Here is a 12769-nt window from a genome sequence, read left to right as displayed (position 1 = left end):
GCAATAATGTGACTTTCATGTCCTTTAAGTAATTTACAAAGTTATCATATTATTTGCATGTTTTATTAATTTGCTTAAACCACAGAATTCTCCTTCCTTTTGTAAAAGAAAAGAGGGAGATGCGGTGGTGTGTTTTTCTTTCATTTAATATTTGTTTAATATCTGTTTCCCCCCCCCCGACCCCCCAATCTCCTCCTCTCCCCAGTGTCAGTCTTCCCTAGCACTCCCCTGTTTCCCCTGATAGGTTTGTGATATGTTAGTTCTGCCCTAAACTCCTCCCCTGCTATTCCCTTAGTGGTTACTGTTCCTACACCCCTCCTCCTGAGTTCTGTATAAAACCTCTGCTCCCGCCCCCGAGGGGGTCTTGGGGTTCGCTGAATAAAACCATCCCGTTCACCCCCAAGTCCCGTGCCGCCCTCGTCTGTCCCCGCGCGCCACGAACTGAACTGCAGAGCTTGCAGGGGGAAGCGGCCGCCCGTTCTCTTCCCTCACCGCCCAGCACGGCACGGCTCGGAGTGCCGCGGCGAGAGGAGTGCATGCCGCGCCACAACACTTTGCAGGGAGTGTCCTATCTGCATGGTGGGGGGCATTGGCTGTGGAGTAACTGAAGGGGGTGTCTAAAGCAATGCCTTCGTAGAAAGGGGGTTTAATATCATAGCAAAGCTAGCAGGAGTTAGTTAGGTTTGGTTTGGTTTCGTTCAGGGTTAGAAAGGTACCTTCTAGTATATGAAAGATTGGGTTTGGGTCTGACTTTTCTACGTGGCCTATCTGGAAGGCATCCGCATGACCGGTCGGGGTATTGGTGATCTTTGAGGGCAAGGTTTTGGGGTGGAGTGTGTTTTTTCTTTTTAGCATATTCTTAATAGTATTAAAGGGAAGCAAGTTGCCATTACTAAAGAGACTATCGACTAGGGTGGAGACCATGGCCGAATTAATTTCTTTTTCTGAAATGGCTTTGACAACTGACTATACATCTTTTGGATTTACCGGAATATATACCCTCTGCTGGTTCCTTTCCGGGCTGGTGATCTTCACCAGGAAGGCTTGGATGGCAGCTGATGGAGACCATTCAGCACAGGCTATTTTTATTTTTCCCCAGTCGGTAAACTGGGCTGGTTTGTATTTTGGTTGCTTTTCGGTGTGGCTTAAAGCTTTACTCGGTTTTGTTTTAAATCACGTTGGCTCTGTTCCCTCTGTCTCAGAGACCCAGCCGGCTTCCGTCAGCTCTTCCGAGCTGCTGGGTGTCACCCTGATTCTTAAGACTTCCTAAAGCCTTCTGAGTTTACATTCCTTTGGAGAACTTTCCCACACAATTTCTGTAAACAACGTATTGTTTACATTTCTTTATGGGAGTGGAGAGCACTTGATATACTGGTAGTTTGTCCAATGTCTTTGGAGAGGTGGCCCGTTCACTCTCCAATCTAATGTCACCCTTGGGAAGGTATAAAAGACAGAGTCAAATAATAAACGTTCCTTTTTTACCTTGCAAGCAGCAGGTGGTCCGCGTGGTGCTTTCACGTGTCCCACAGCGACAGCTGGGGCTGCTGCTGGACTCAGAATCGGAAGTCGAATGCCAGCGCACTTCCGGGGCTCGGTGCCGTTTTGTGCGGCTCCGACCCCGCTCCTCCCCCCGGGGGTGGCGCCGCTGCCGCCCCCCGGGCTCGCCCTGCCTCCTGCAGGGGGGGGTTTCTCCCTTACATGGTGGCGGCGTCAGGCGCGGCTGCCGATCGGCTCCGAGCCCTCTGCCGCTCTCCTCCTCTTTCTCTCGCACACGCGCATTTGTGAAACCCCACGCCTCCAGGCTTTTTGCGCTGAGACTGCCCGCGCCCCGCCCCTCTCCTTGGCTGCCAGCACCATTTTTAGCAGGGTACAGGGGTGGTGGCGGGGGTTGGATCTCTTTCCGAGCTGTGGTTTCTGCCTCTCTGGCTTCCTTCGCCAGTTCCTGCCAAAAGGATTCCGCGCGCTGCTGCACTTCCGGCAACGGGTCGCTGATTGGTGGCGGCGGGACGGATGGGGAAGCTGCGGATTTTTGGGAAGGTTCCGCGGTGGGGTTTGGGCTCTGGCCCGGGGAGGGGGGTGACATGCCGGGCCCTGCCGGATCCCTGCTCCCGGGCAGGCCACCCTCAGGGGCGGCTTGTGTTACTGCTCCTACCCTTAGCTTGGGTGTAACTAATAAACATGTGCGCACCACGCTCCATGCCTCCTGCTCTTCTAATGCTCTGTGTAGGGCTTTCTCAATTTTGCCCCACGCCTTAAGGCTTCTGCCACTGCCTGAGGATTTCATGTTCTTGGCCAGCATGGCTGTACTTTTTTCCCATATCTCTGGATGCAAAACATCCACGGGGCGTTCAATCACCCTAACCTCAAGGAGCCTTGCTATAGCAACATAAAAGTCTTTGAGCCTGCACTTAATACCCCACTGCTTATGAATCGCACTCATGACCTTCGCAATGGCATCCATGACGATCCACGGGTCCGGGGACGTCTCCCCCGCCAAGGATACGGTCTCACCGCTCCAGCCGCTGACCCTGACCAGGCGACACCCGCTACCTGAGCGAATCTTCCTGGGTTTCGGCACCAGATATGCGGCCTTCAGGTGAAGGCAAGGCGACCTGGTTGCTAGGAACAGCACAGCAGCCCGGCCTTGCCCGGGCTACTCGGGCCAACAACACAGGCTAACACCAATGTGGTGGACGGTCGAAAGGCCTTTATTATCTTATCTCATGGGTTTAAATAGTCTCAGAGGACTTTGCTACATCAGGGGGGGTTGGTAGGGTCACTAGAGTTAGTAAAGAGTGGAAAACTACTGGGTTAGGTGTGGTTACATGTTCTGGGGGTAATAGATAATGTGTTGCAGGATAAGGGGGAAGGGTTCTTCTTTCTGTGACATCCCAAAATCTTCCATTCGCCTGTCCCTATCTACTACAGCCATGGTCCTGAGCCATGGTCTGGGGTGGGCTCCCCAGGACGATGGTGAGCTGTGGACTGGGTGCCCAAACACCATTTCTGTGTGGCCACAGAGACCCAAGGAGCTCAGTGCTCCTGTATCCAGAAATCTGGCTTTTGTAGGAAAGCAGCTGTCAATCAGCCAGTTGATGAGAATCTCCAGTGTATCCCAAATCTGAAATGCCTGGACATGGAGCTGTGGTCATGAGTGTGGCTACTCTAAAGAGGTGCTGAGACCTACAGCTCTGATGCCCCTCACTGTTACTTGTCTGGGCCACGTTTTGGGAAGATTCACCCTCATTTTGTGCACCAAAATCAGGTATCAGATAATGTGGGCTTGCTGTCAATAAAAGAAAGAAACACTTCAGCCTGCGGCTGGTGACACAGAGGAACACGTTGCCCAGTGAGTTTGCACAGGCCCTGAGGTTGGACACAGTTCTGAGGCACCTGGTCTAGAGCAAGAAGGCCCAGCACATAGCAGGGCATTGCACTAGGTGGTCTCTTATGATCCCTGCAAAACCAAACAATCCCATGACTTTGGGATACTTTATCCCTTTCACATTCCCCCAAATTGCCCTGGGAAGATCCCACCCCACAGAGCCAGTGTCCCCCTGCCCCTCCCTCGGGCACCCCATGACTGAAAGCAGCACATTGACAACACTGGCTTCCCAGGGATTCTTTTATTAGCAGAAACAGGGAGAAATGCCCTTGGAGTCCAGGTACCAGCTGGAAAAGGGCTTGGCAATCTCAAGGGACCCTTGGAGGTTGTGCCCACATCACAACATTCCCAACTTCCTGCCACTCTTTGAAAATAAAGAGGAGGCTACGAGCCTGCAGCTCTTCCAATGGCCTTCCCAGCAGAGCCAGATGCTTCTTCCTATGAGGATAAGCCACCACCTGGTTCTGCCGTGGTCACAACCATCTCCAGAGTCGGTGCCCAGGCCGGGAGATCCCATCAGCTGCCACGGAGTGGGGAATGCCAGCGAGGCTGGGGAGAGCCTGCAGTGCTCAGCGACGGGGACGTCTTGTGCTTCCTGACAGCAGCGCCGGTCCTGCAACAGCAGCATTCCTTAACTCCAAGGCTCATCCCAGGGGCACACAGCACCCTCAGCCCTCAAGCCCTGCAGTCTCTGCACAGGGCAATGGCACGGGTTCCCTCCTGCAGCATGCAGAGGGAGATGCAGCCCCAGCTGAGGGGACAGCCCCCATTTCAAGGCCCTTCCCAGCAGGTCCCCAGCCCTGCACTCTTGGGCACCTCTCCCAAGAGGGAGCCCAGCCATTGCCTTGCTGCCCCTGGACTCTGCATGTCCCCAGCTCTTACCTGGTGGCCAGGACAGGGTCACCAGCTGGGCTGGCCCTCGCTGGGGCTGATCTGCTCCAGGATCTGGCTGTACCTCCGGGTCAGGGCGTTGGTGTCCCTGGTGAGGTGGGTGAGGACCTGCTGCAGGCCATTCAGGTGGTGGGACAGGCGCTCCTCCAGCTGGGCATCCTCGGCCTCGTTGCTGTCCGAGGATGTGTCCACGTCGGCGTCGGCATCGCTGGGGCTCTGGTCAGCGACAGAGGCCAGGCCTTTCTCCACCATGGGCTTGATGGCCTTGAGGAGCTGGTAGCGCTCGTAGAGGTCCGTGCGGCTCTCTGCAGCCGGGGCTGCCCCCTCCTGCTGCGGGAAGACCCCTCGGAGCAGGCTGGGGAACATCACCTCCCGCTCCATCTTCTGCGTGGCTGAGAAGTACTGCTCCATGGCCCTTCTGCTGCTGCTCTGGCAGTGCTGCTCTGGGCTCTCCTGACACTGTCACCTGCTCCCTGTCCCTGCGGGGGCTTTTTATGCACTGATGGGGCACATCCCTCCCCTGCTGTCCTGCCCTGCCAGCCCAGATGGGCTGGATGGCCTTGGGGTGGGGCTTGGCTCCAGCCCAGCCAGTGCTCGACCCTGCTGTGTCCCTGTCTCTGTGCAATCTTTCCTGGCCCAGGCTCCCGGTGGCCTTCACCCGAGCTGGCCGGGGGTCCTGCTGCCTCCCCATGCCAGGAACTGTGGGGGTAGAAAGGAGGAGAGGTGTCCATGGCCTCTCCCATTTTGTCCTGTATTATCTCAGTCCCCAAAGCGACCAGTTCTGGAACCCACTGGGTGTGGGTCCAGCTCCTGCCCCCCAGTTTGGGAAGGCTGTAGGGGACTGTCACCTCCCCTCCTTCCTGCTGCCATGCACTCGTGACGTGAACACGACAGGGACATTGAGCAATGCCTTTAGCACACATAGGGAAATCTGGAACACTCTGGAAATTCACTGGAACCTATTCCCACTGGCTGTCTGGAGACAATGGAGCCTGCGGGTGTCCAGAGATTTGGATGCCCAGAAATATCCAATGCCCTCAACGTCCTCCTGGGCTGAGTTTCCAGGGACAGAGTGCTGACTCCATGCTGTGTAACTCCTGTGGCAGCAACACAGAGCCATTGCTGCCCCCAGGGGATTATGGACATGGGTACCCTGCCATGGTCACAGTTCTGGGAGAGCAAAAGCCACAGCCAGGGCAGCAGCCAGCATTGCCTGTCCCTGCATGTCCCTGAGGCGTGTGGCAATCAGGGAAAGTGGTTCTATCTGGGGAAAGGTTGTGGGGTGCCTGGTTCCTTTTGCAGCCCTTGGTGCTGGCAGCTCTCCCTCTGTCCCCCTGTGTCCCAGCCAGGTGCCCGCACTGCCCTGCAGCCTTTGCCCACCCTTTCCCCTCCCGTCCTCGGCACCCCTCTTGTCCCTTTCCTTGTGCCCTGCCATCTCTTTGTGTCCTGCCATGGGGCCCATTGCTGCACCCAGGAGTGTGGGTGCTGCTGGCCTCGTGCAGGTGCCAGACAGAGGCTTGGCCACATCAGGGCACCTGGGCCACTGCGGAGCTTCCTGCAGGTGCAGGCACATCACAGGGCTCTGGGGACAGAGGGACACAGGGGATGCTTTGCCATCCTGCTCCCCTCACTGCTTCTCAAGCTGCTCATCGGGAGCATGGGCAGAATGTTTGGGGATGACAGCAGCTCGGCAGAGACTGATTGCTCTCCTGCTCCTGTTACATGGGACACAAATAATTGCCAAATCCACTCTGTGCATTTGATGACCCCATTAGGAAGAAGAGGAGCCGTGGGTTCAAGTCAGAGGGAGAGGGGGCAGGTGGCAGAATGGGCACCTGGCTGGGCTGTGAGGGGACAGAGGGAGACCTGCCAACTCTGAGGGTTGCAAAATGCAGGAAGGACCCCGTGGTCTTGCCCAAAATAGAATCAATTCCTCCAATTGCCACATACTGTGAGATAAGAAGGGAGAGCAGTCCTGGCCATTTACCTGCCATGGCCTCAGCTCTGGGATGGGGGTGATGGGTGTGAAGGTGGCACCATCTGTGCTCCACTGTGGGCAATGAAAGCTCAGTCCCATGGATGCAGTTCCCCTGTGGCATTTGGTCCCATCTCTGTCCCCATTGCATGTCCTCATGACCCAGGTAGGATCCCATGCAGCAGAGCACTCGCAGTGAGATGTTCCACACCGCTGTGTGCTGCCGAGCTCAGGCTGGCAGTCATGGACAGAGCCTGCTCAATGTCCCTGGAGTGCTCACATCCTGAGCCCATGGCAGGGAGGCGTGGGGGAGGCGACATCCCCAGCAGCACCGCTGCCTGCAGCCTGGCCACACCAGGGAGCAGCAGGTGGACCCACTCCCACAGGACCCCAAAACTGAACCTGCTGGGTGGTGAGATAGCATAGGAAAGGATGGGAGAGAAGCCGGGCACCTCTCCTCATTGTCGCCCCTGGCTCTGGGCCCAGACTCCCTGAGGCCTTCACCTGTCCCGGCTCGGGGGTCCCACCATATCAACCCCACTCCATGGATGGTCAATGGCCAGGACCGCTGTCCCTGCTATTCTTGCAGTATGTGGCAATTGGAAGAATTGGTTCTATTTTGGGAAAGGCCGCAGTGTCCTTCCTCCCTTGGCAACCCTCAGTGTTGGCAGGTCTCCCGCTGTCCCCTCACAGCCCAGCCAGGTGCCCATTCTGCCACCGGCCCTCTCCTCTTCAGACCTCACCCCACTGATCCTCTTCTCCCTTTCTGGCTGCTCCTGGCATCCCGGGCTGCCCAGGGCTGCACTGAGCTTTGCTCACACTGGCAGCCTTATGCTCTGAGGATTTCTGGTTCACCATGATGGTTCTTGATGATTCAGAGACATCGTAGTGTCCCCCCAGTGTGGCCTTTACGGTGGGAAACATCTGCCCAGGGGCTGGAGTTTCACTTTGGATATCATGATTTGAGCCCTGCTGGAAACTCAGCCCCACTCAGCTGTTCTGTCACTCCTTCAAGGTGGGCTGGAGAGTGTTAAAGAGAGAAAACTGATGGGTAGTAATGAAGACAGGTCCACCGGGAGAGCAGAAGTTGCACAAGTAAGCAAAGCAAAAGGCAGGATTCATTCACCCCTTCCCACTGGCACTCAGGAGTTCAGTCACCTGCAGGAGAGCAGGGCTCCACTGCGTGTCATGGTGACCTGGCAGGACGACTGCTGTCACTCTGATTGTGCCCCTCTTCCTTCTCCTTCCAGCTCCATGTGCTGAGCATGGTGCCATACTCCCTTGCCTTGGTGCCATGGAGGGATAAGAGAGGAGAATGTGCCAGGATGATACAGTCACTTGGGGACAGATGTGGTGGCAGGATCTGCCCTCTGAGCTGGGGCTGGGCCTGGGGCAGGACCCCCCAGGAGGGCACAGGTCTCTCTCCAACATTAGGGGCAGAGCAAACTCGCTGGACAACCTGTTCCCTTGTGCCCCCAGCCTCAGACTAAAATGTTTCTTTCTTTTGTTACCACCAACACCACAAGAGCTGATGCCTGATTGCTGTGCACAAAAAGGGTTAATCTGCCTAAAATTCGGCCCAGTCAGACAAGAGCCATGGGCAGCAGAGCTGTAGGACTCTGCTCCTCTACCCTCCCTCAAGACCCCAGCTCCATGTCCAGACATCCCAGCTCTGGGTTACACTGGAGATCCCCATCTTCTCTCTCCTGATCAGGCCTTTTCTCTCAGCTGCTGGGACCTCTCTGGCTTTGCCTTGTCCTGCCCCAGTGTGGGCAGCAGGGACAGGGTCTCCAGCCAGCTGTGGTTGTGTGAACTGCTGAGGGGACTGGGGGCTCTGGAAGGGGCAGCTGAGGGCAGACCCAGAAGTGCCCTCTCTGAAAGGGTCCTGGCCAGGTCCTAGGCAGGACAGGGCCACTTCTGAGGGGTTTGGGGCAGCCAGAGTCATGGGAGATGTGTCAGCAGGAGGTACTGGGGAAGGCATGGGCTGATGTGGAGGTGAGCCATGGTCCTGAGCCATGATCTGGGGCGGGTTCCCCAGGACAATGGTGAGCTGTGGACTGGGTGCCCAAACACCATTTCTGTGTGGCCACAGAGACCCAAGGAGCTCACTGCTCCTGTATCCAGAAGTCTGGCTTTTGTAGGAAAGCAGCTGTCAATCAGCCAGTTGATGAGAATCTCCAGTGTATCCCAAATCTGAACTACCTGGACATGGAGCTGGGGTCGTGGGAGAGGCTACTCTAAAGAGGTGCTGAGACCTACAGCTCTGATGTCCCTCACTGTTACTTGTCTGGGCCAGGTTTTGGGAAGATCCACCCTTGTTTTGTGCACCGAAATCAGGTATCAGATATTGTGGTGTTGCTGTCAATAAAAGAAAGAAACATTTCAGCCTGCGGCTGGTGACACAGAGGAACACGTTGCCCAGTGAGTTTGCTCAGGCCCTGAGGTTGGACACAGTTCTGAGGCACCTGGTCTAGAGGCAGAAGGCCCAGCACATAGCAGGGCATTGCACTAGGTGGTCTCTTATGATCCCTGCAAAACCAAACAATCCCATGACTTTGGGATACTTTAACCCTTTCACATTCCCCAGAATTGCCCTGGGAAGATCCCACCCCACAGAGCCAGTGTCCCCCTGCCCCTCCCTGGGGCACTCCATGAGTCAAAGCAGCACACTGACAACACTGGCTTCCCAGGGATTCTTTTATTAGCAGAAACAGGGAGAAATGCCCTTGGAGTCCAGGTACCAGCTGGAAAAAGGCTTGGCAATCTCAAGGAACCCTTGGAGGTTGGGACCACATCACAACACTCCCAACTTCCTGCCACTCTTTGAAAATAAAGAGGAGGCTACGAGCCTGCAGCTCTTCCAATGGCCTTCCCAGCACAGCCAGATGCTTCTTCCTATGAGGATAAGGCACCACCTGGTTCTGCCGTGGTCACAACCATCTCCAGAGTCGGTGCCCGGGCCGGGAGATCCCATCAGCTGCCACAGAGTGGGGAATGCCAGCGAGGCTGGGGAGAGCCTGCAGTGCTCAGCGACGGGGACGTCTTGTGCTTCCTGACAGCAGCGCCGGTCCTGCAACAGCAGCATTCCTTAACTCCAAGGCTCATCCCAGGGGCACACAGCACCCTCAGCCCTCAAGCCCTGCAGTCTCTGCACAGGGCAATGGCACGGGTTCCCTCCTGCAGCATGCAGAGGGAGATGCAGCCCCAGCTGAGGGGACAGCCCCCATTTCTAGGCCCTTCCCAGCAGGTCCCCAGCCCTGCACTCTTGGGCACCTCTCCCAAGAGGGAGCCCAGCCACTGCCTTGCTGCCCCTGGACTCTGCATGTCCCCAGCTCTTACCTGGTGGCCAGGACAGGGTCACCAGCTGGGCTGGCCCTCGCTGGGGCTGATCTGCTCCAGGATCTGGCTGTACCTCCGGGTCAGGGCGTTGGTGTCCCTGGTGAGGTGGGTGAGGACCTGCTGCAGGCCATTCAGGTGGTGGGACAGGCGCTCCTCCAGCTGGGCATCCTCGGCCTCGTTGCTGTCCGAGGATGTGTCCACGTCGGCGTCGGCATCGCTGGGGCTCTGGTCAGCGACAGAGGCCAGGCCTTTCTCCACCATGGGCTTGATGGCCTTGAGGAGCTGGTAGCGCTTGTAGAGGTCCGTGCGGCTCTCTGCAGCCGGGGCTGCCCCCTCCTGCTGCGGGAAGACCCCTCGGAGCAGGCTGGGGAACATCACCTCCCGCTCCATCTTCTGCGTGGCTGAGAAGTACTGCTCCATGGCCCTTCTGCTGCTGCTCTGGCAGTGCTGCTCTGGGCTCTCCTGACACTGTCACCTGCTCCCTGTCCCTGCGGGGGCTTTTTATGCACTGATGGGGCACATCCCTCCCCTGCTGTCCTGCCCTGCCAGCCCAGATGGGCTGGATGGCCTTGGGGTGGGGCTTGGCTCCAGCCCAGCCGGGGCTCTGCCCTGCAGTGTCCCTGGCTCTGTGCAATCTTTCCTGGCCCAGGCTCCCGGTGGCCTTCACCCGAGCTGGCCGGGGGTCCTGCTGACTCCCCATGCCAGGAACTGTGGGGGTAGAAAGGAGGAGAGGTGTCCAGGATCCTCTTCCATTCTGTCCTGTATTACCTCAGTCCCCAACGCGACCAGTTCTGGAACCCACTGCGTGTGGGTCCAGCTCCTGCCCCCCAGTTTGGGAACGCTGTCGGAGACTGTCACCTCCCCTCCTTCCTGCTGCCATGCACTCGTGACATGAACACGCCAGGGACATTGAGCAATGCCTTTAGCACACATAGGGAAATCTGGAACACTCTGGAAATTCACTGGAACCTATTCCCACTGGCTGTCTGGAGACAATGGAGCCTGCGGGTGTCCAGAGATTTGGGTGCCCAGAAATATCTAATGCCCTCAACGTCCTCCTGGGCTGAGTTTCCAGGGACAGAGTGCTGACTCTATGATGTGTAATGCCTGTAGCAGCAGCACAGAGCCATTGCTGCTCCCAGGGGATTGTGGACATGGGTACCCTGCCATGGTCACAATTTTGGGAGAGCAAAAGCCACAGCCAGGGCAGCAGCCAGCATTGCCTGTCCCTGCATGTCCCTGAGGCGTGTGGCAATCAGGGAAAGTGGTTCTATCTGGGGAAAGGCTGTGGGGTACCTGGTTCCTTTTGCAGCCCTTGGTGCTGGCAGCTCTCCCTCTGTCCCCCTGTGTCCCAGCCAGGTGCCCGCACTGCCCTGCAGCCTTTGCCCACCCTTTCCCCTCCCATCCTCGGCACCCCTCTTGTCCCTTTCCTTGTGCCCTGCCATCTCTTTGTGTCCTGCCATGGGGCCCATTGCTGCACTCAGGAGTGTGGGTGCTGCTGGCCCCGTGCAGGTGCCAGACAGAGGCTTGGCCACATCAGGGCACCTGGGCCACTGCGGAGCTTCCTGCAGGTGCAGGCACATCACAGGGCTCTGGGGACAGAGGGACACAGGGGATGCTTTGCCCTCCTGCTCCCCTCACTGCTTCCCAAGCTGCTCATAGGGAGCATGGGCAGAATGTTTGGGGATGACAGCAGCTCGGCAGAGACTGATTGCTCTCCTGCTCCTGATGCTTGGGACACGAAAAACTGCCAAATCCACTCTGTGCATTTGATGACCCCATTAGGAAGAAGAGGAAAAGTGGTTTGAGGTCTGATGGAGAGAGGGCAGGTGGCAGAATGGGCACCTGGCTGGGTGCTGAGGGGACAGAGGGACACCTGCCAACACTGAGGGTTGCAAAATGCAGGAAGGACCCCGTGGTCTTGCCCAAAATAGAACCAATTCCTCCAATTGCCACATACTGTGAGATAAGAAGGGAGAGCAGTCCTGGCCATTTACCTGCCATGGCCTCAGCTCTGGGTTGAGGTGATGGGTGTGAAGGTGGCACCATCTGTGCTTCACTGTGGGCAATGAAAGCTCAGTCCCATGGATGCAGTTCCCCTGTGGCATTTGGTCCCATCTCTGTCCCCATTGCATGTCCTCATGACCCAGGTAGGATCCCATGCAGCAGAGCACTCGCAGTGAGATGTTCCACACCGCTGTGTGCTGCCGAGCTCAGGCTGGCAGTCATGGACAGAGCCTGCTCAATGTCCCTGGAGTGCTCACATCCTGAGCCCATGGCAGGGAGGCGTGGGGGAGGCGACATCCCCAGCAGCACCGCTGCCTGCAGCCTGGCCACACCAGGGAGCAGCAGGTGGACCCAATCCCACAGGACCCCAAAACTGAACCTGCTGGGTGGTGAGATAGCATAGGAAAGGATGGAAGAGAAGCCGGGCACCTCTCCTCATTGTCACCCCTGGCTCTGGGCCCAGACTCCCTGAGGCCTTCACCTGTCCCGGCTCGGGGGTCCCACCATATCAACCCCACTCCATGGATGGTCAATGGCCAGGACCGCTGTCCCTGCTATTCTTGCAGTATGTGGCAATTGGAGGAATTGGTTCTATTTTGGGAAAGTCCGCAGGGTCCTTCCTCCCTTTTGCAACCCTGAGTGTTAGCAGGTCTCCCGCTGTCCCCTCACAGCCCAGCCAGGTGCCCATTCTGCCACTGGCCTTCCCCTCTTCAGACCTCACCCCACTGCTCCTCTTCTCCCTTTCTGGCTGCTCCTGGCATCTCGGGCTGCCCAGGGCTCCACTTAGCTTTGCTCACTCTGCCAGCCTCCTGCTCTCAGGATTTCTGGTTCATCATGGAGATTCCCAAAGGCTCAGAGACATCATAGACTCCCCCGAGATTAGCCTCAGGGTGGGACACATCTGCCCAGGGGCTGGAGCTTCACTGTGGATATCATGATTTGAGCCCTGCTGGAAACTCAGCCCCACTCAGCTGCTTTGGCACTCTCCGCAGATGGGCTGGGGGAGGGAATTGGAGAGTGATCAAGAGAGAAAACTTGCTGGGAGAAATGAAGACAGCTCCACCGGGAGAGCAGAAGTTGCACAAGTAAGCAAAGCAAAAGGCAGTATTCATTCACCCTCTTCCCACTGGCACTCAGGAGTTCAGTCACCTGCAGGAGAGCAGGGCTCCACT

The 12769-nt window shown here is 57.2% G+C and overlaps 2 protein-coding genes across 2 annotated transcripts; both read right to left on the bottom strand.

Moving 5' to 3' along the window:
• Positions 1–3611: 3611 nt before the first annotated feature.
• LOC144245896 (thyroid hormone-inducible hepatic protein-like) lies at positions 3612–4757 on the bottom strand. The gene is made up of 2 exons (XM_077781298.1): positions 4268–4757; positions 3612–3998 (listed from the first exon to the last, which is right to left on the bottom strand). Exon 1 carries the CDS (start codon positions 4685–4687, stop codon positions 4286–4288), a length of 402 nt encoding a protein of 133 aa, XP_077637424.1. The 5' UTR covers positions 4688–4757; the 3' UTR covers positions 3612–3998; positions 4268–4285.
• A 4177-nt stretch (positions 4758–8934) lies between these two features.
• LOC144245895 (thyroid hormone-inducible hepatic protein-like) lies at positions 8935–10080 on the bottom strand. Its single transcript, XM_077781297.1, has 2 exons — positions 9591–10080; positions 8935–9321 (listed from the first exon to the last, which is right to left on the bottom strand). Exon 1 carries the CDS (start codon positions 10008–10010, stop codon positions 9609–9611), a length of 402 nt encoding a protein of 133 aa, XP_077637423.1. The 5' UTR covers positions 10011–10080; the 3' UTR covers positions 8935–9321; positions 9591–9608.
• Positions 10081–12769: the final 2689 nt, after the last annotated feature.

This window comes from Lonchura striata, chromosome 2 (genome assembly GCF_046129695.1).
Source record: "Lonchura striata isolate bLonStr1 chromosome 2, bLonStr1.mat, whole genome shotgun sequence".
NCBI lineage: Eukaryota > Metazoa > Chordata > Aves > Passeriformes > Estrildidae > Lonchura > Lonchura striata.
The sequence above is the reverse complement of the archived record's forward strand: the minus strand, read 5'-3'. Positions and strand labels throughout refer to the sequence as shown.